General features: G+C 39.2%; 4 protein-coding genes and 1 pseudogene across 5 annotated transcripts; all 5 read left to right on the top strand.

The window, feature by feature from the left end:
* Nucleotides 1–1,708: 1,708 nt before the first annotated feature.
* On the top strand, nucleotides 1,709–3,648 carry LOC115021509 (serum amyloid P-component-like). 2 transcript variants are annotated; one of them, XM_029452012.1, is made up of 5 exons: nucleotides 1,709–1,895; nucleotides 2,109–2,163; nucleotides 2,761–2,863; nucleotides 3,031–3,241; nucleotides 3,335–3,648. In XM_029452012.1, the coding sequence occupies exons 2-5, from the start codon at nucleotides 2,109–2,111 to the stop codon at nucleotides 3,551–3,553; spliced, it is 588 nt and encodes a 195-aa protein (XP_029307872.1). In that variant the 5' UTR covers nucleotides 1,709–1,895; the 3' UTR covers nucleotides 3,554–3,648. The 2 variants fall into 2 exon arrangements, with proteins under 2 accessions (XP_029307872.1, XP_029307871.1); XM_029452011.1 differs by having other exon boundaries at nucleotides 1,719–1,895; nucleotides 2,953–3,241.
* A 660-nt stretch (nucleotides 3,649–4,308) lies between these two features.
* LOC115021459 (serum amyloid P-component-like) lies at nucleotides 4,309–6,425 on the top strand. The gene is made up of 5 exons (XM_029451947.1): nucleotides 4,309–4,417; nucleotides 4,635–4,689; nucleotides 5,443–5,545; nucleotides 5,632–5,929; nucleotides 6,080–6,425. Exons 2-5 carry the CDS (start codon nucleotides 4,635–4,637, stop codon nucleotides 6,296–6,298), a joined length of 675 nt encoding a protein of 224 aa, XP_029307807.1. The 5' UTR covers nucleotides 4,309–4,417; the 3' UTR covers nucleotides 6,299–6,425.
* Nucleotides 6,426–7,561: 1,136 nt separating this feature from the next.
* LOC115021460 (serum amyloid P-component-like) lies at nucleotides 7,562–9,816 on the top strand (annotated as a pseudogene).
* Nucleotides 9,817–10,822: 1,006 nt separating this feature from the next.
* On the top strand, nucleotides 10,823–12,583 carry LOC115021030 (serum amyloid P-component-like; the record flags this gene model as incomplete). Its single annotated transcript, XM_029451145.1, is given in 5 exon segments — nucleotides 10,823–10,847; nucleotides 11,601–11,703; nucleotides 11,790–11,907; nucleotides 11,909–12,088; nucleotides 12,239–12,583. Coding segments are annotated over 5 exon segments (651 nt in total), but the record flags the coding sequence as incomplete, so codon positions are not given.
* Nucleotides 12,584–14,070: 1,487 nt separating this feature from the next.
* LOC115021234 (serum amyloid P-component-like) lies at nucleotides 14,071–15,983 on the top strand. Its single transcript, XM_029451503.1, has 5 exons — nucleotides 14,071–14,196; nucleotides 14,410–14,464; nucleotides 15,061–15,163; nucleotides 15,253–15,550; nucleotides 15,644–15,983. The coding sequence occupies exons 2-5, from the start codon at nucleotides 14,410–14,412 to the stop codon at nucleotides 15,860–15,862; spliced, it is 675 nt and encodes a 224-aa protein (XP_029307363.1). The 5' UTR covers nucleotides 14,071–14,196; the 3' UTR covers nucleotides 15,863–15,983.
* The last annotated feature ends 3,041 nt before the right edge of the window (nucleotides 15,984–19,024 follow it).

Here is a 19,024-nt window from a genome sequence, read left to right on the forward strand (position 1 = left end):
TCCTCCATCACTGAAGTCCTCTGCAGAGAGGATATAATATTAGGATGTGACAGTACAGATAGGCCCTTGATGTTGTGTTGCAGTAAGTCATTTTAGTTGATCGTGAAGGGAGTGAAGAAAGCATAGTACTGATAACTGGTTGTTTTTTGTGACACATGATCAAGCATTTATCTATAAACTTGTGTGTTGTCACATGCATGAATTCATTCAAAACACAGGGCACACACACACACACACACAAAATGGAAAGAAAGAAAAAGAAGGAAAGATGAAACATATTTATCACATGGTTTAATCACCTTAAAAACATACAATTGAAATTGTAATAGTGAGAGATTATGGTACATTTTGTAAATCATGTTTTTCCCACTTAAGGAAATGCATTGACAGAACCAGCTGTTATAAACTCTTTAGTATTTTACAGTGTCAAGTCTTTTAGGTTGGCAGGTTCAGGAAGACAATTAAGGGTCACAGATGGTGTCAGACATGTGGAGGACAAGTCAAAGTCAAACCGACTTGTAATTATGCATTGATATCAAACAACTGGAAAACACCAGAAGTGCAAGGGTTGCTCCTGCAACTGTAGGTCATTTGATTTGTTATTTTGGTCAATTAAACTATTTGCGAACTTTGCCATTCACCTTTTTACCAATAAAGTAAAACCTAAACGGCCTCGACAGAAGAGTGGGCTGGCCCAAGCCAAAAGAGGCCCACCAGCTGGATAGCTTTCATCACGACCAGGTCTCACAAGAGGATGTTGTTGGGCTTTGGTGATATAGAATCTGCAGTCAGTATTAGGTCTCGGCCTGTTCGTTAGATGTTTTGTGTTGTGTTTGTACTTCCTGTTTTATTTTGTTAATTGCCTGTTCTCTGTTGTTTCTACTTCCTACCCCCAGGTGTTCACAATCTGTCCGTTAGTGTCCTCACCTGTGTCTCGTTCCCTCTCACTTCTTGGTGTGTGTATATAGAGTCTGTTTTGTTTGTCTCTTGTTGCCAGTTCGTCTTCGTACTTCGATGTCAAGAGTTCTAGCATTAGTCCCGTCTTCCTGTTTGCCAAGCGTTTGATTCCCCGGCTTCCTCGACCTTGTTTCCGTGATCCTTGTCTGCTGTGCTGTTACGCTGAGTATCTGCCCGTGTACCAAACCTGTTTCCATGACCCGACTCTGCTCCTGGATTACCCCTTGATACTTTGTATGATCAACTGTCTATGCGTGTACCATAGCAACTGCAAAGTTCAGTAAAGACCATTTCCATTCAACATTTATCTGCCTCTGTGTCGTGCAATTGAGTCCCACCTCCCTTCTGTCTTGATCGTACCGTTAGTCAGCTGAGTGAAAGCTGTTTCCCTCAGAGAACACATCCAGAGGGACAAACAGGAAACAACTTCATCATGTTAATTTGAACACATGTAGGACCAGGCTCACAGCTTGTCTTACACCTTGTTATTTTATCATTCATTTAAATATCTTTGATTTGAAATTGGGATTTTCAATTTGAGTAGCAAGACAGCATTTAGAGCGAACCCCTGTCAGTTGTTGTTGTCTTTCACAATTTATTTTTACAACAATTAGGTTGTAGCCCATGAATAGTCACCAATATTTAGATATATTCTGTGATATAATTTCTAGGTAGTTGTCTGTAGCTCTGATCTTGAGTCTTTCACTCGTGACAACACAGCACCACGGATTGAACGAAAAGCAGAACATGATATTTCAACATGGGCAACATGCAACATGAATTCTGTTGAATCAACAGAAATTATAGGGCAACTCCTTCCATGAGGAAACATCAGAGAAAAGGATCCAGAAAGTCAGACATTATTGAAGACGCAGCAAGTGTTTACAAAACTTGTAAGCTTTTTGCTGATTGCACACAAAATCCTGACAGACTTCAAGGTAAGATCATTGCACGATGTGCAAAGCAAAATAACTAACTGCATACACTTTGTTTTGCCTATTCTGCCAGTATGGTACAATGCAAATACATTCATGTGTAACCCATTACACACTGGCATTGAATGTAGTATTAGTAGCGATGCAAAATAATTAGAATTTATTGGATAAAACTTACACTTTTTTTTATATGGTATTATTTTGTCTTTGAATTAGATGAAGGTGTTGCTTCTCCTGGTGATGCTGACAACATGTGCTGCAAGTCCTCAAGGTAAAACATAAAAATATTTATCTTACAGAGGGAATACCAAAATGAAGTGTAGAGCGTTTCTAATATTTTAATAATATACTTTATTGTTTGACAAATCCACTAATGTCTACAGGCATAAAGTAATGTCTTTGTCATAACTTTAAAAAACATGACTTCAAATGTTTAAAAGTCCAGCAAACTGTTCTAATAAAAAATACAAATGTAATGAGGAATATATTGTCAGTTGTGTTACCAAAGCAAAGTCTTTAAGCTGTTATCATAACTAAAGTGAATTTGTTTGGTTTTATGTGGAACTTGTTTAAGACTTGTTTTCTTCTTCAAAGCTTCAAAGTTATTTTTCTTCAGAAATCATGAATTTATGGCCACATGGGGAGCAGTGCTTACATGTGTAGTTCATATTTTGCTGTATGTTCCTCAAATTCTTTACAAGGTCTTTCCATAAAAACTATTGATTTATATCATCAATTTATGGGAAATAATTATAATCATGCTAAAAAAACAAAGCTGTAAAATAAAACCTTTTTGTAATGCATATGTTTGATACATTATCTCCAAATATGATCTATCTCTCTCTTGATCTGTCTCTCTTATTTTCAGATCTATCAGATAAAATATTCACCTTCCCACTACGAACCAACACAGCTCATGTGAAGCTGATCACATCAAGAGAGGATTTCAGTGCTGTAACTGTCTGTCTCCGGTACAGTTCATTGTTTAACATGAATTAAAGAACCCACTGTATCTCTCACTGTGAAACGGCAGAGTTCATGATTATTTCTTTTCCTACAGGTCCTTTACAGACAACACCAGAGACCACATTCTTTTCTCTCTGGCCACACCCTCTAATGACTACTTCTTCATGTTCAGACGTTTTAGAGAGAATACCATCGGTGTGAGAAACGATTTAGCAGCTTTCACAGTGCCGGACTACACGTTGAGCACGTGGCACTCTATTTGTTCCACATGGGACTCTGAGTCTGGACTGGCGCAGCTGTGGTTTGATGGACAACCTTCAATTAGGAAATTTGTCAGCTCTGGATCAAATTTCACAGGACACACTAGAATTGTCTTAGGACAGGTACAGTTTTATGTCTAAGCAATATTTTTAATTCACCGTATGTCTCGAGAATTATTGTATGATATTAATGCTATTTATCTGCAATCTTTACAGAAGCTGGATGCCCAAGGTGGAGACTTTGACATTGATCATACTTTCATTGGCATGCTGTACGATGTCCACATGTGGGACCATGTCCTTTCCCCCTGTGAGATCCAGGACTATGTGCAGGAACTGAACTTCAGTCCAGGGAATGTACTCAACTGGAGGGCGCTGGAGTTCCAGATTGTAGACAAAGTGCTGATAGAAAATAAAAAAAGGACCTGTTACTAAACTTTTGAAACTATAAATGTCTTGCAAAATGTTCTGTAATATAAAAGATGTCATTTAATCATGCCAACATTTTGTCTTAAATATTTTTCTTTTAAATAAAAAGTTTTAAAAGCTCTATTATATGTACGAGTGTTTTTTTTTAGGTTTGTTCCAAAACAAATTCACTTCTCACTTTATAGGGTATATTGAGTGCACCCTGACATCATTATCAGGTGAGGTTACACTTGCAACACAGCATACACCTTTTCACCCTGTATCTGAATAAACACAACCTCAGTTCACCCACCATGGTGCAATGAAGGAAAACACCTAACAGGTTTACAGGAATAGGCTACAGCCCACTGACAATTGCAATGAGACTGCAGTTGTACCATACTGCACACAAAATGACCCATAGTATGTTAAAGTGAGAGAACAGATAGTGAGTCAATCTGCTGAAAGCATGGAACATCTCTGATAACTGCGTTCATCAAAAGGGATTAACCTTAACTATGTAAGAACATATTTTACTCTAGAAGCTATAGTATAGGGATTGTTTAGATATATTTGAACTCAGAAATAGAAAAAAACTAAAACAGAAAAATGCAACTATGAGAATATTTCACATAAGCACAAAAAATGGTCTCGTGCCCGCTTCACTTCAGCTTTGTGGAGTACCTCATGATAATATTTCAACATAACTTTCACAGTAAATTCTGTTGATTCAGTAAAAAGCACTGTTCGTGGAACCTGAAGAAAAAAAAACACAGAAGTAGATTAGGGAAGGAAATACAGAGACACACCGAGAGAAATGGGGAAGCACTGAGTGCATAAAACTTAGAATCATGTTCACGCTTCTCACAAAATCCAGACACAGATTTCAAGGTAAGATCTACTCATGCCAAACTGCAAAATCTAGCAATTTGATGTGATTGTATGAAATGTCAACTTTTTTTCCCTTTGCCTTTCCCACCTGTATTGTTCATTTTAGCAGTCCAAGGTAAATCACACTGAACTAATTAGAAGTCTTTGGCGGACAAAGTGTTTGTCGCAACTCAAAAGTTTTTAATTGGATCATGGTGTCTTTTTGTCTTTGTATCAGATGAAGTTTTTGCTGCTGTTGGTGATGGTGACATCATGTGCCACAAGTCCTCAAGGTAAAAATAAAAACTAATTTAAATAATAAAAGAAATGTTGGAGTTTGTAGCAGTCTGTTGCCATTTACCTTTAAATCTGCTCTTCCTACAGACATGTAATAAATTACACTTTTTTAAATGTATTTTCTATTTCAATAGGATGAAACAAGCATGATGTATTGCAATATATTAACATCTGGTCTTTTGAATTGGACAGCATATTTTACATATCTTTACAACAACAGAGTATTTTGTTTCAATATAAAACTTGTTTCATAACTGACTGATACTTTCAATCAGGAAATAATTGCTCAGTTTGCAGAAGAAAGTTACCTTCATATGGACAAAACAATAAGCAAACAAAAACATTGAGTTTCAAAAAGCCTTTTATCAATCTTGGACCCGTCGGCTATCGGTCAGACAAGAATTTTTCATATGAATGCAGAATCTGTCTATAGAGTTTAATTAGCCATAAGTAGTGTCTCTCTTTGTATAAGATTTGTAGTTGACATCTTAGCAAGTATTGTCTTCTTCAAAGTTGCATTATAAATCTTGAATGATGGTATCCAGAGTTCAAGTGGTTCATATGGTACTGTAATTTAAGTATTAAGTATTTATAGTAAATGCATCCAACGTATGAGCACAATGTATGTATTATAATGATTACACTGATAATGTATAATGTGGTTAGTCAACTTTTAGCTTCACCTTCTTACTGAAGTCATACAATCACTATACAATAGTTATAACATTGTTCTCCCTTTCTCTTTTCAGATCTGACAGGTAAAATGTTCACCTTCCCACTACAAACCAACACTGCTCATGTGAAGCTGATCACTACAATTGACACTTTCAGCGCTGCAACCGTCTGTCACAGGTAACACTGAATGTGCAAAATGTAATCCACTGTGTCTCTGACTGTTAAAAGTATCATGCATGATAATGTCTTTGCAATGCCTACAGGTCCTTCTCAGACCTCAGAAGAGACCACGCCCTTTTCTCTTTGTCCACTACGATTAATTCCAATGGCTTCCTGATTTTCTGGGATGAAGCAAACAAGGAGCTGGAGCCTCATGTCGTTGATAAAAAGTTAGAATATAAAGGATTGGACTTCAAGTTGAACATGTGGCACTCCATTTGTACTACATGGGACTCCACGTCTGGATTGGTGCAGCTGTGGTTAGATGGACAACCTCTGATGAAGAAATTTGTCAGCTCTACATCAATCATCAGAGGACGCGTTTCAATCGTCTTAGGACAGGTACAGTTGTACTGCAAAACATTTCTTAATGGTCTTTAAACAAATGCTGTATATCCTAATGTTTGATTTATTTTGTGTCTCTAGTCTATAGATTTCAATACAAATATTGCACAATCTAACTTTTATTTACTGTATCTCAAAACTGTACAGGAGCAGGATTCCCATGGTGCGGGGTTTGACATGAAGCAGTCTTTCGTTGGCATGATGACTGATGTCCACATGTGGGACTATACCCTCTCTGCCTGTGAGATCCAGAAGTACATGGATGAACTAAACTTCACTCCAGGAAATATTCTCAACTGGGCAGCCCTGGAGTTTCAGATTGTAGAGAGAGTGCTGATAGACAATAGACAAACTACCTGTTACTAAACTTTAAAACAAGATCATACAATACCAAGAATCACGTTTTCTATGCAGTTATGTCCTGATGTGTTTAATCATTGTTGATCAAAGGACAGGCTCTGATTTATCTCAATAAAATAAGCACAAAGTGTTATTTTGGTGGCTCTGATCATTTTACCTGTTCATACAATGACAAGATCCCACAAAGTGTGGAGATGTGGAATGATTACTGTGACCCATAACTCGCTCAACGTACATGTAAGCTGTAATGGATCACGTATGAAAGATGTTGACACAAATGCACAACTTATATAAGTATAAGTAGAGTAAAAGCTAAGTTTGTTGTCGAACACAAAAGTGTTCTGCCACAAGTGATCAAAAAGCACATGGCATGAGATAAATGCTGGGGTGCAAAACGCAGGGAACAATAGCTACAGGGGCATCCTCACTGTATTTAAGGGGCAGAGAAGGAAACTGGGAGCAGGTGGAGCATGTGGGTGTGGAGGGTAAGTGACACCCAAGACAAATGCTGTGAAGGCAAGGAAGGGTAGGTTTTGAAATGTCAGGAGGTAGACTGTTGTTAGAATGTTTTTTATGATGATGATATGACATGATACTTCATACACAGATAATATCCAGGCTGTGGATCTGTCAGCTTGTTTTAAAGGTCTATCTACCCCCTACTGGACAACGATTGATAAATGTAGCTTTAACTGAGTTTTGATTATTTCTATGAATTGCACTGAAAAAATTTTTTAAACAATGAAAAATATCTTTATTGAATGGGACAGACATGCCTTGTAGTTACTCCCCCATATGTGAACAGGCCTATACTTAGAATATTGGCACAAGGCTAACATTTCTCGTTGTTTCATCACTGCTCAGAGTTCTTTGATAGTAAATCACACATAGTCCCACAATGACTTTTGATTGTTCATGCGAGTCATTCTATGCAGAAAGACGCTGTCAGTCTCTCAACCAGTGAAACTACTAGTCTGTCGCATGGATCTACATTTAATATGAGACTCTGCTCCTGGATTAACCCTTGATACTTTGTATGTTCAACTGTCTATGCGTGTACCATAGCAACAGCAAAGTTTCAGCAAAGACCATTTCCATTCAACATTTATCTGCATCTGTGTCGTTCAATTGAGTCCCACCTCCCTTCTGTCTTGATCGTACCGTTAGTCAGCTGAGTGAAAGCTGTTTCCCTCAGAGAACACATCCAGAGGGACAAACAGGAAACAACTTCATCATGTCAATTTGAACACATGTAGGACCAGGCTCACAGCTTGTCTTACACCTTGTTATTTTATCATTCATTTAAATATCTTTGATTTGAAATTGGGATTTTCAATTTGAGTAGCAAGACAGCATTTAGAGCGACCCCTGTCAGTTGTTGTTGTCTTTCACAATTTAATTTTTACAACAATTAGGTTGTAGCCCATGAATAGTCACCAATATTTAGATATATTCTGTGATATAATTTCTAGGTAGTTGTCTGTAGCTCTGATCTTGAGTCTTTCACTCGTGACAACACAGCACCACGGATTGAACGAAAGCAGAACATGATATTTCAACATGGGCAACATGAATTCTGTTGAATCAACAGAAATTATAGGGCAACTCCTTCCATGAGGAAACATCAGAGAAAAGGATCCAGAAAGTCAGACATTATTGAAGATGCAGCAAGTGTTTACAAAACTTGTAAGCTTTTTGCTGATTGCACACAAAATCCTGACAGACTTCAAGGTAAGATCATTGCACGATGTGCAAAGCAAAATGACTAACTGCATACACTTTGTTTTGCCTATTCTGCCAGTATGGTACAATGAAAATACATTCATGTGTAACCCATTACACACTGGCATTGAATGTAGTATTAGTAGCGATGCAAAATAATTAGAATTTATTGGATAAAACTTACACTTTTTTTTATATGGTATTATTTTGTCTTTGAATTAGATGAAGGTGTTGCTTCTCCTGGTGATGCTGACAACATGTGCTGCAAGTCCTCAAGGTAAAACATAATAATATTTAACTTACAGAGGGAATACCAAAATGAAGTGTAGAGCGTTTCTAATATTTTAATAATATACTTTATTGTTTGACAAATCCACTAATGTCTACAGGCATAAAGTAATGTCTTTGTCATAACTTTAAAAAACATGACTTCAAATGTTTAAAAGTCCAGCAAACTGTTCTAATAAAAAATACAAATGTAATGAGGAATATATTGTCAGTTGTGTTACCAAAGCAAAGTCTTTAAGCTGTTATCATAACTAAAGTGAATATGTTTTGTTTTATGTGGAACTTGTTTAAGACTTGTTTTCTTCTTCAAAGCTTCAAAGTTATTTTTCTTCAGAAATCATGAATTTATGGCCACATGGGGAGCAGTGCTTACATGTGTAGTTCATATTTTGCTGTATGTTCCTCAAATTCTTTACAAGGTCTTTCCCATAAAAACTATTGATTTATATCATCAATTTATGGGAAATAATTATAATCATGCTAAAAAACAAAGCTGTAAAATAAAACCTTTTTGTAATGCATATGTTTGATACATTATCTCCAAATATGATCTATCTCTCTCTTGATCTGTCTCTCTTATTTTCAGATCTATTAGATAAAATATTCACCTTCCCACTACGAACCAACACAGCTCGTGTGAAGCTGATCACATCAAGAGAGGATTTCAGTGCTGTAACTGTCTGTCTCCGGTACAGTTCATTGTTTAACATGAATTAAAGAACCCACTGTATCTCTCACTGTGAAACGGCAGAGTTCATGATTATTTCTTTTCCTACAGGTCCTTTACAGACAACACCAGAGACCACATTCTTTTCTCTCTGGCCACACCCTCTAATGACTATGACTTCCTAATGTTAAGACAAGCTATAGAGAATACCATCGATCTCTATAGCAGAAACAATGTTGCAGTTTTCACAGAGCCGGACTACACGTTGAGCACGTGGCACTCTATTTGTTCCACATGGGACTCTGAGTCTGGACTGGTGCAGCTGTGGTTTGATGGACAACCTTCAATTAGGAAATTTGTCAAGCTCTGGATCAAATATCACAGGACACACTAGAATTGTCTTAGGACAGGTACAGTTTTATGTCTAAGCAATATTTTTAATTCACCGTATGTCTCGAGAATTATTGTATGATATTAATGCTATTTATCTGCAATCTTTACAGGAGCATGGATTCCATATGATGGAGGCTTTGACATTAATCAGTCTTTCAGTTGGCATGCTGACTGATGTCCACATGTGGGACCATGTCCTTTCCCCCTGTGAGATCCAGGACTATGTGCAGGAACTGAACTTCAGTCCAGGGAATGTACTCAACTGGAGGGCGCTGGAGTTCCAGATTGTAGACAAAGTGCTGATAGAAAATAAAAAAAGGACCTGTTACTAAACTTTTGAAACTATAAATGTCTTGCAAAATGTTCTGTAATATAAAAGATGTCATTTAATCATGCCAGCATTTTGTCTTAAATATTTTTCTTTTAAATAAAAAAGTTTTAAAAGCTCTATTAATTGTATGTACGAGCAGTTTTTTTTAGGTTTGTTCCAAAACAAATTCACTTGTTCTCACTTTATAGGGTATATTGAGTGCACCCTGACATCATTATCAGGTGAGGTTACACTTGCAACACAGCATACACCTTTCACCCTGTATCTGAATAAACACAACCTCAGTTCACCCACCATGGTGCAATGAAGGAAAACACCTAACAGGTTTACAGGAATAGGCTACAGCCCACTGACAATTGCAATGTGACTGCAGTTGTACCATACTGCACACAAAATGACCCATAGTATGTTAAAGTGAGAGAACAGATAGTGAGTCAATCTGCTGAAAGCATGGAACATCTCTGATAATCTCTGATAACTGCGTTCATCAAAAGGGATTAACCTTAACTATGTAAGAACATATTTTACTCTAGAAGCTATAGTATAGGGATTGTTTAGATATATTTGAACTCAGAAATAGAAAAATAACTAAAGCAGAAAAATGCAACTATGAGAATATTTCACATAAGCACAAAAAATGGTCTCGTGCCCGCTTCACTTCAGCTTTGTGGAGTACCTCATGATAATATTTCAACATAACTTTCACAGTAAATTCTGTTGATTCAGTAAAAAACACTGTTCGTGGAACCTGAAGCAAAAAACACAGAAGTAGATTAGGTAAGGAAATACAGAGACACACTGAGAGAAATGGGGAAGCACTGAGTGCATAAAACTTAGAATCATGTTCACGCTTCTCACAAAATCCAGACACAGATTTCAAGGTAAGATCTACTCATGCCAAACTGCAAAATCTAGCAATTTGATGTGATTGTATTAAATGTCAACTTTTTTTCCCTTTGCCTTTCCCACCTGTATTGTTCATTTTAGCAGTCCAAGGTAAATCAGACTGAACTAATTAGATGTCTTTGGCGGACAAAGTGTTTGTCGCAACTCAAAAGTTTTTAATTGGATCATGGTGTCTTTTTGTCTTTGTATCAGATGAAGTTTTTGCTGCTGTTGGTGATGGTGACATCATGTGCCACAAGTCCCTGAAGGTAAAAATAAAAACTAATTTAAATAATAAAAGAAATGTTGGAGTTTGTAGCAGTCTGTTGCCATTTACCTTTAAATCTGCTCTTCCTACAGACATGTCATAAATTACACTTTTTTAAATGTATTTTCTATTTCATTAGGATGAAACAAGCATGATGTATTGCAATATATTAACATCTGGTCTTTTGAATTGGACAGCATATTTTACATATCTTTACAACAACAGAGTATTTTGTTTCAATATAAAACTTGTTTCATAACTGACTGATACTTTCAATCAGGAAATAATTGCTCAGTTTGCAGAAGAAAGTTACCTTCATATGGACAAAACAATAAGCAAACAAAAACATTGAGTTTCAAAAAGCCTTTTATCAATCTTGGACCCGTCGGCTATCGGTCAGACAAGAATTTTTCATATGAATGCAGAATCTGTCTATAGAGTTTAATTAGCCATAAGTAGTGTCTCTCTTTGTATAAGATTTGTAGTTGACATCTTAGCAAGTATTGTCTTCTTCAAAGTTGCATTATAAATCTTGAATGATGGTATCCAGAGTTCAAGTGGTTCATATGGTACTGTAATTTAAGTATTAAGTATTTATAGTAAATGCATCCAACGTATGAGCACAATGTATGTATTATAATGATTACACTGATAATGTATAATGTGGTTAGTCAACTTTTAGCTTCACCTTCTTACTGAAGTCATACAATCACTATACAATAGTTATAACATTGTTCTCCCTTTCTCTTTTCAGATCTGACAGGTAAAATGTTCACCTTCCCACGACAAACCAACACTGCTCATGTGAAGCTGATCACTACAATTGACACTTTCAGGGCTGCAACCGTCTGTCACAGGTAACACTGAATGTGCAAAATGTAATCCACTGTGTCTCTGACTGTTAAAAGTATCATGCATGATAATGTCTTTGCAATGCCTACAGGTCCTTCTCAGACCTCAGAAGAGACCACGCCCTTTTCTCTTTGTCCACTACGATTAATTCCAATGGCTTCCTGATTTTCTGGGATGAAGGAAACAAGGAGCTGGAGCCTCATGTCAGTTGATAAAAAGTTAGAATATAAAGGATTGGACTTCAAGTTGAACATGTGGCACTCCATTTGTACTACATGGGACTCCACGTCTGGATTGGTGCAGCTGTGGTTAGATGGACAACCTCTGATGAAGAAATTTGTCAGCTCTACATTAATCATCAAAGGACGCGTTGCAATCGTCTTAGGACAGGTACAGTTGTACTGCAAAACATTTCTTAATGGTCTTTAAACAAATGCTGTATATCCTAATGTTTGATTTATTTTGTGTCTCTAGTCTATAGATTTCAATACAAATATTGTACAATCTAACTTTTATTTACTGTATCTCAAAACTGTACAGGAGCAGGATTCCCATGGTTCGTTGTTTGACTTGAAGCAGTCTTTCGTTGGCATGATGACTGATGTCCACATGTGGGACTACACCCTCTCTGCCTGTGAGATCCAGAAGTACATGGATGAACTAAACTTCACTCCAGGAAATATTCTCAACTGGGGAGCCCTGGAGTTTCAGATTGTAGAGAGAGTGCTGATAGAAAATAGACAAACTACCTGTACTAAACTTTAAAACAAGATCATACAATACCAAGAATCACGTTTTCTATGCAGTTATGTCCTGATGTGTTTAATCATTGTTGATCAAAGGACAGGCTCTGATTTATCTCAATAAAATAAGCACAAAGTGTTATTTTGGTGGCTCTGATCATTTTACCTGTTCATACAATGACAAGATCCCACAAAGTGTGGAGATGTGGAATGATTACTGTGACCCATAACTCGCTCAACGTACATGTAAGCTGTAATGGATCACGTATGAAAGATGTTGACACAAATGCACAACTTATATAAGTATAAGTAGAGTAAAAGCTAAGTTTGTTGTCGAACACAAAAGTGTTCTGCCACAAGTGATCAAAAAGCACATGGCATGAGATAAATGCTGGGGTGCAAAACGCAGGGAACAATAGCTACAGGGGCATCCTCACTGTATTTAAGGGGCAGAGAAGGAAACTGGGAGCAGGTGGAGCATGTGGGTGTGGAGGGTAAGTGACACCCAAGACAAATGCTGTGAAGGCAAGGAAGGGTAGGTTTTGAAATGTCAGGAGGTAGACTGTTGTTAGAATGTTTTTTATGATGATGATATGACATGATACTTCATACACAGATAATATCCAGGCTGTGGATCTGTCAGCTTGTTTTAAAGGTCTATCTACCCCCTACTGGACAACGATTGATAAATGTAGCTTTAACTGAGTTTTGATTATTTCTATGAATTGCACTGAAATCTTTTTTTAAACAATGAAAAATATCTTTATTGAATGGGACAGACATGCCTTGTAGTTACTCCCCCATATGTGAACAGGCCTATACTTAGAATATTGGCACAAGGCTAACGTTTCTCGTTGTTTCATCACTGCTCAGAGTTCTTTGATAGTAAATCACACATAGTCCCACAATGACTTTTGATTGTTCATGCGAGTCATTCTATGCAGAAAGACGCTGTCAGTCTCTCAACCAGTGAAACTACTAGTCTGTCGCATGGATCTACATTTAATATGAGACTCTGCTCCTGGATTACCCCTTGATACTTTGTATGTTCAACTGTCTATGCGTGTACCATAGCAACTGCAAAGTTCAGTAAAGACCATTTCCATTCAACATTTATCTGCATCTGTGTCGTTCAATTGAGTCCCACCTCCCTTCTGTCTTGATCGTACCGTTAGTCAGCTGAGTGAAAGCTGTTTCCCTCAGAGAACACATCCAGAGGGACAAACAGGAAACAACTTCATCATGTCAATTTGAACACATATAGGACCAGGCTCACAGCTTGTCTTACACCTTGTTATTTTATCATTCATTTAAATATCTTTGATTTGAAATTGGGATTTGTCAGATTTTCAAATTGAGTAGCAAGACAGCATTTAGAGCGACCCCTGTCAGTTTTTGTTGTCTTTCACAATTTATTTTTACAACAATTAGGTTGTAGCCCATGAATAGTCACCAATATTTAGATATATTCTGTGATATAATTTCTAGGTAGTTGTCTGTGGCTCTGATCTTGAGTCTTTCACTCGTGACAACACAGCACCACGGATTGAACGAAAAGCAGAACATGATATTTCAACATGGGCAACATGCAACATGAATTCTGTTGAATCAACAGAAATTATAGGGCAACTCCTTCCATGAGGAAACATCAGAAAAAAGGATCCAGAAAGTCAGACATTATTGAAGACGCAGCAAGTGTTTACAAAACTTGTAAGCTTTTTGCTGATTGCACACAAAATCCTGACAGACTTCAAGGTAAGATCATTGCACGATGTGCAAAGCAAAATAACTAACTGCATACACTTTGTTTTGCCTATTCTGCCAGTATGGTACAATGCAAATACATTCATGTGTAACCCATTACACACTGGCATTGAATGTAGTATTAGTAGCGATGCAAAATAATTTGAATTTATTGGATAAAACTTACACTTTTTTTTATATGGTATTATTTTGTCTTTGAATTAGATGAAGGTGTTGCTTCTCCTGGTGATGCTGACAACATGTGCTGCAAGTCCTCAAGGTAAAACATAATAATATTTAACTTACAGAGGGAATACCAAAATGAAGTGTAGAGCGTTTCTAATATTTTAATAACATACTTTATTGTTTGACAAATCCAGTAATGTCTACAGGCATAAAGTAATGTCTTTGTCATAACTTTAAAAAACATGACTTCAAATGTTTAAAAGTCCAGCAAACTGTTCTAATAAAAAATACAAATGTAATGAGGAATATATTGTCAGTTGTGTTACCAAAGCAAAGTCTTTAAGCTGTTATCATAACTAAAGTGAATATGTTTGGTTTTATGTGGAACTTGTTTAAGACTTGTTTTCTTCTTCAAAGCTTCAAAGTTATTTTTCTTCAGAAATCATGAATTTATGGCCACATGGGGAGCAGTGCTTACATGTGTAGTTCATATTTTGCTGTATGTTCCTCAAATTCTTTACAAGGTCTTTCCCCAAAAACTATTGATTTATATCATCAATTTATGGGAAATAATTATAATCATGCTAAAAAACAAAGCTGTAAAATAAAACCTTTTTGTAATGCATATGTTTGATACATTATCTCCAAATGTGATCTATCTCTCTCTTGATCTGTCTCTCTTATTTTCAGATCTATCAGATAAAATATTCACCTTCCCACTACGAACCAACACAGCTCGTGTGAAGCTGATCACATCAAGAGAGAATTTCAGTGCTGTAACTGTCTGTCTCCGGTACAGTTCATTGTTTAACATGAATTAAAGAACCCACTGTATCTCTCACTGTGAAACGGCAGAGTTCATGATTATTTCTTTTCCTACAGGTCCTTTACAGACAACACCAGAGACCACATTCTTTTCTCTCTGGCCACACCCTCTAATGACTATGACTTCCTAATGTTAAGACAAGCTATAGAGAATACCATCGATCTCTATAGCAGAAACAATGTTGCAGTTTTCACAGAGCCGGACTACACGTTGAACACGTGGCACTCTATTTGTTCCACATGGGACTCTGAGTCTGGACTGGTGCAGCTGTGGTTTGATGGACAACCTTCAATGAGGAAATTTGTCAGCTCTGGATCAAATATCACAGGACACACTAGAATTGTCTTAGGACAGGTACAGTTTTATGTCTAAGCAATATTTTTAATTCACCGTATGTCTCTAGAATTATTGTATGATATTAATGCTATTTATCTGCAATCTTTACAGGTGCTGGATGCATATGATGGAGGCTTTGACATTAATCAGTCTTTCGTTGGCATGCTGACTGATGTCCACATGTGGGACCATGTCCTTTCCCCCTGTGAGATCCAGGACTATGTGCAGGAACTGAACTTCAGTCCAGGGAATGTACTCAACTGGAGGGCGCTGGAGTTCCAGATTGTAGACAAAGTGCTGATAGAAAATAAAAAAAGGACCTGTTACTAAACTTTTAAAACTATAAATGTCTTGCAAAATGTTCTGTAATATAAAAGATGTCATTTAATCATGCCAACATTTTGTCTTAAATATTTTTCTTTTAAATAAAAAAGTTTTAAAAGCTCTATTATATGTACGAGCGTTTTTTTTAGGTTTGTTCCAAAACAAATTCACTTCTCACTTTATAGGGTATATTGAGTGCACCCTGACATCATTATCAGGTGAGGTTACACTTGCAACACAGCATACAATTTCACCCTGTATCTGAATAAACACAACCTCAGTTCACCCACCATGGTGCAATGAAGGAAAACACCTAACAGGTTTACAGGAATAGGCTACAGCCCACTGACAATTGCAATGTGACTGCAGTTGTACCATACTGCACACAAAATGACCCATAGTATGTTAAAGTGAGAGAACAGATAGTGAGTCAATCTGCTGAAAGCATGGAACATCTCTGATAATCTCTGATAACTGCGTTCATCAAAAGGGATTAACCTTAACTATGTAAGAACATATTTTACTCTAGAAGCTATAGTATAGGGATTGTTTAGATATATTTGAACTCAGAAATAGAAAAAAACTAAAACAGAAAAATGCAACTATGAGAATATTTCACATAAGCACAAAAAATGGTCTCGTGCCCGCTTCACTTCAGCTTTGTGGAGTACCTCATGATCCATCCATCCATCCATCGTCTACCGCTTATCCGGGATCGGGTCGCAGGGGCAGCAGCTCCAGTACGGAACCCCAATCTTCCCTTCTCCGGGCCACATCCTCCAGCTCCGACTGGGGGATCCTGAAGCGTTCCCAGGCCAGTGAGGAGATATAATCTCTCCACCGAGTCCTGGGTCTTCCCCGGGGTCTCCTCCCAGCTGGACGTGCCTGGAACACCTCCCTAGGGAGGCGCCCAGGTGGCATCCTTACTAGATGCCCGAACCACCTCAACTGGCTCCTTTCAACATAAAGGAGCAGCGGCTCTACTCCGAGTCTCTCACGGATGGCTGAGCTTCTCAGCCTATCTCTAAGGGAGACGCCAGCCACCCGTCTGAGAAAACCCATTTCGGCCGCTTGTACCCGTGATCTCGTTCTTTCGGTCATTACCCAGCCTTTATGACCATAGGTGAGGGTAGGAACGAAGATCGACCGGTAGATTGAGAACTTTGCTTTCTGGCTCACCTCTCTTTTCGTCACAACGGTGCGGTAAAGTGACTGTAATACCGCCCCCGCTGCTCCGATTCTCCGGCCAATCTCTCGCTCCATTATCCCTTCACTCGCGAACAAGACCCCGAGGTACTTGAACTCCTTCACTTGGGGTAATGGCTCATTCCCTACCCGGAGTAGGCAATCCACCGGTTTCCTGCTGAGAGCCATGGCCTCAGATTTGGAGGTGCTGATCCTCATCCCAACCGCTGTACACTCGGCTGCGAACAGATCCAGTGACTGTTGAAGGTCACAGACCGATGATGCCATAAGGACCACATCATCTGCAAAGAGCAGCGATGAGATCCTCAGGTCACCGAACTGCAACCCCTCTCCTCCACGACTACGCCTCAATATCCTATCCATGAAAATCACGAACAGGATTGGTGATAAAGCGCAGCCCTGGCGGAGGCCAACATTCACGGGAAACGAGTCTGACTTACTGCCGAGTATCCGGACACAACTCTCGCTTTGGGCGTACAGGGATTGGATGGCCCTCAAAAGTGACCCCCTCACCCCATACTCCCGCAGCACCTCCCACAGTATCACCCGGGGGACCCGGTCATACGCCTTCTCCAGATCCACAAAACACATGTAGACCGGATGGGCGTACTCCCAGGCCCCCTCCAGGATCCTTGCAAGAGTAAAGAGTTGGTCTGTTGTTCCACGACCAGGACGGAATCTGCATTGTTCCTCTTCAATCAGAGGTTCGACTACCGGCCGAACCCTCCTTTCCAGTACCTTGGAGTAGACTTTACCAGGGAGGCTGAGAAGTGTGATACCCCTGTAGTTGGCACACACTCTCTGGTCCCCCTTTTTAAATAGGGGAACCACCACCCCGGTCTGCCAACCCCTAGGCACTGTCCCAGACTTCCACGCAATGTTGACGAGGCATGTCAACCAAGACAGCCCCTCAACACCCAAAGCCTTCAGCATTTCTAGACAGATCTCATCAACCCCTGCGGCTTTGCCACTGTGGAGTTGTTTGACTACCTCAGTGACTTCCATCAGGGAAATTGACGATGATCCCCCATCAGCTTCCAGCTCTGCCTCAACCATAGAGGGCGTGTTAGTCGGATTCAGGAGTTCCTCAAAGTGCTCCTTCCACCAGTTGAAGTCAGCAGGGTCCCACCCTTGCTGTACACAGCTTGGATGGTTCCTCACTTCCCCCTCCTGAGGTGCCGGATGGTTTTCCAGAAGCACCTTGGTGCCGACCGAAAGTCCTTCTCCATAGCTTCTCCGAACTTCTCCCACACCCGCTGCTTTGCCTCTGACACGGCAGAAGCTGCCGCCCTTCTAGTTCTTCGATACCCTGCAACTGTTTCCGGAGTCCTCCCTGACCACCGGGGTCCACCACGGTGTTCGAGGGTTACCGCCCCTTGAGGCACCTAAGACCTTGAGACCACAGCTCATCACCGCAGCTTCAGCAATAGAGGTTTTGAACATCGCCCACTCAGGTTCAATGCCCCCAACCTCCACAGGGATGGCTGAAAAGCTCCGCCGGAGGTGTGAGTTAAAGATCCCCAGGACAGGGGCTTCCTCCAGACGTTCCCAGTTCACCCGCACTACCCGTTTGGGTTTACCAGGTCTGTCCAGAGTCTTCCCCCACCCCTTGATCCAACTCACCACCAGATGGTGATCAGTCGACAGCTCCGCCCCTCTCTTCACCCGAGTGTCCAAAACATGCGGCCTCAGATCAGATGATACGATTACGAAATCGATCATTGACCTTTGGCCTAGGGTGCTCTGGTACCACGTGCACTTATGAGCATGTTCGAACATGGTGTTTGTTATGGCCATTCCATGACTAGCACAGAAGTCCAACAACAAACGACCGTTTGGGTTTAGATCAGGGAGGCCCTTCCTCCCAATCACGCCTCTCCAGGTGTCTCCATCGTTTCCCACGTGTGCGTTGAAGTCTCCCAGCAAGACTACGGAGTCCCCTTATCGCTGTCAGTCTCTCAA

The sequence above is a fragment of the Cottoperca gobio genome, chromosome 16, assembly GCF_900634415.1.
Source record: "Cottoperca gobio chromosome 16, fCotGob3.1, whole genome shotgun sequence".
NCBI lineage: Eukaryota > Metazoa > Chordata > Actinopteri > Perciformes > Bovichtidae > Cottoperca > Cottoperca gobio.

Bases quoted from the DNA above. Each gene is read 5' to 3' on its own strand.
- LOC115021234 (XM_029451503.1), top strand. From the start codon at position 14,410: ATGAAGGTGTTGCTTCTCCTGGTGATGCTGACAACATGTGCTGCAAGT. The intron at 15,164-15,252 runs GTACAGTTCATT...CTTTTCCTACAG, and splicing joins GCTGTAACTGTCTGTCTCCG to GTCCTTTACAGACAACACCA. The intron at 15,551-15,643 runs GTACAGTTTTAT...CAATCTTTACAG, and splicing joins CTAGAATTGTCTTAGGACAG to GTGCTGGATGCATATGATGG.
- LOC115021509 (XM_029452011.1), top strand. From the start codon at position 2,109: ATGAAGGTGTTGCTTCTCCTGGTGATGCTGACAACATGTGCTGCAAGT. The intron at 2,164-2,760 runs GTAAAACATAAA...TCTTATTTTCAG, and splicing joins ATGTGCTGCAAGTCCTCAAG to ATCTATCAGATAAAATATTC. The intron at 3,242-3,334 runs GTACAGTTTTAT...CAATCTTTACAG, and splicing joins CTAGAATTGTCTTAGGACAG to AAGCTGGATGCCCAAGGTGG.
- LOC115021459 (XM_029451947.1), top strand. From the start codon at position 4,635: ATGAAGTTTTTGCTGCTGTTGGTGATGGTGACATCATGTGCCACAAGT. The intron at 4,690-5,442 runs GTAAAAATAAAA...TTCTCTTTTCAG, and splicing joins ATGTGCCACAAGTCCTCAAG to ATCTGACAGGTAAAATGTTC. The intron at 5,546-5,631 runs GTAACACTGAAT...CAATGCCTACAG, and splicing joins GCTGCAACCGTCTGTCACAG to GTCCTTCTCAGACCTCAGAA.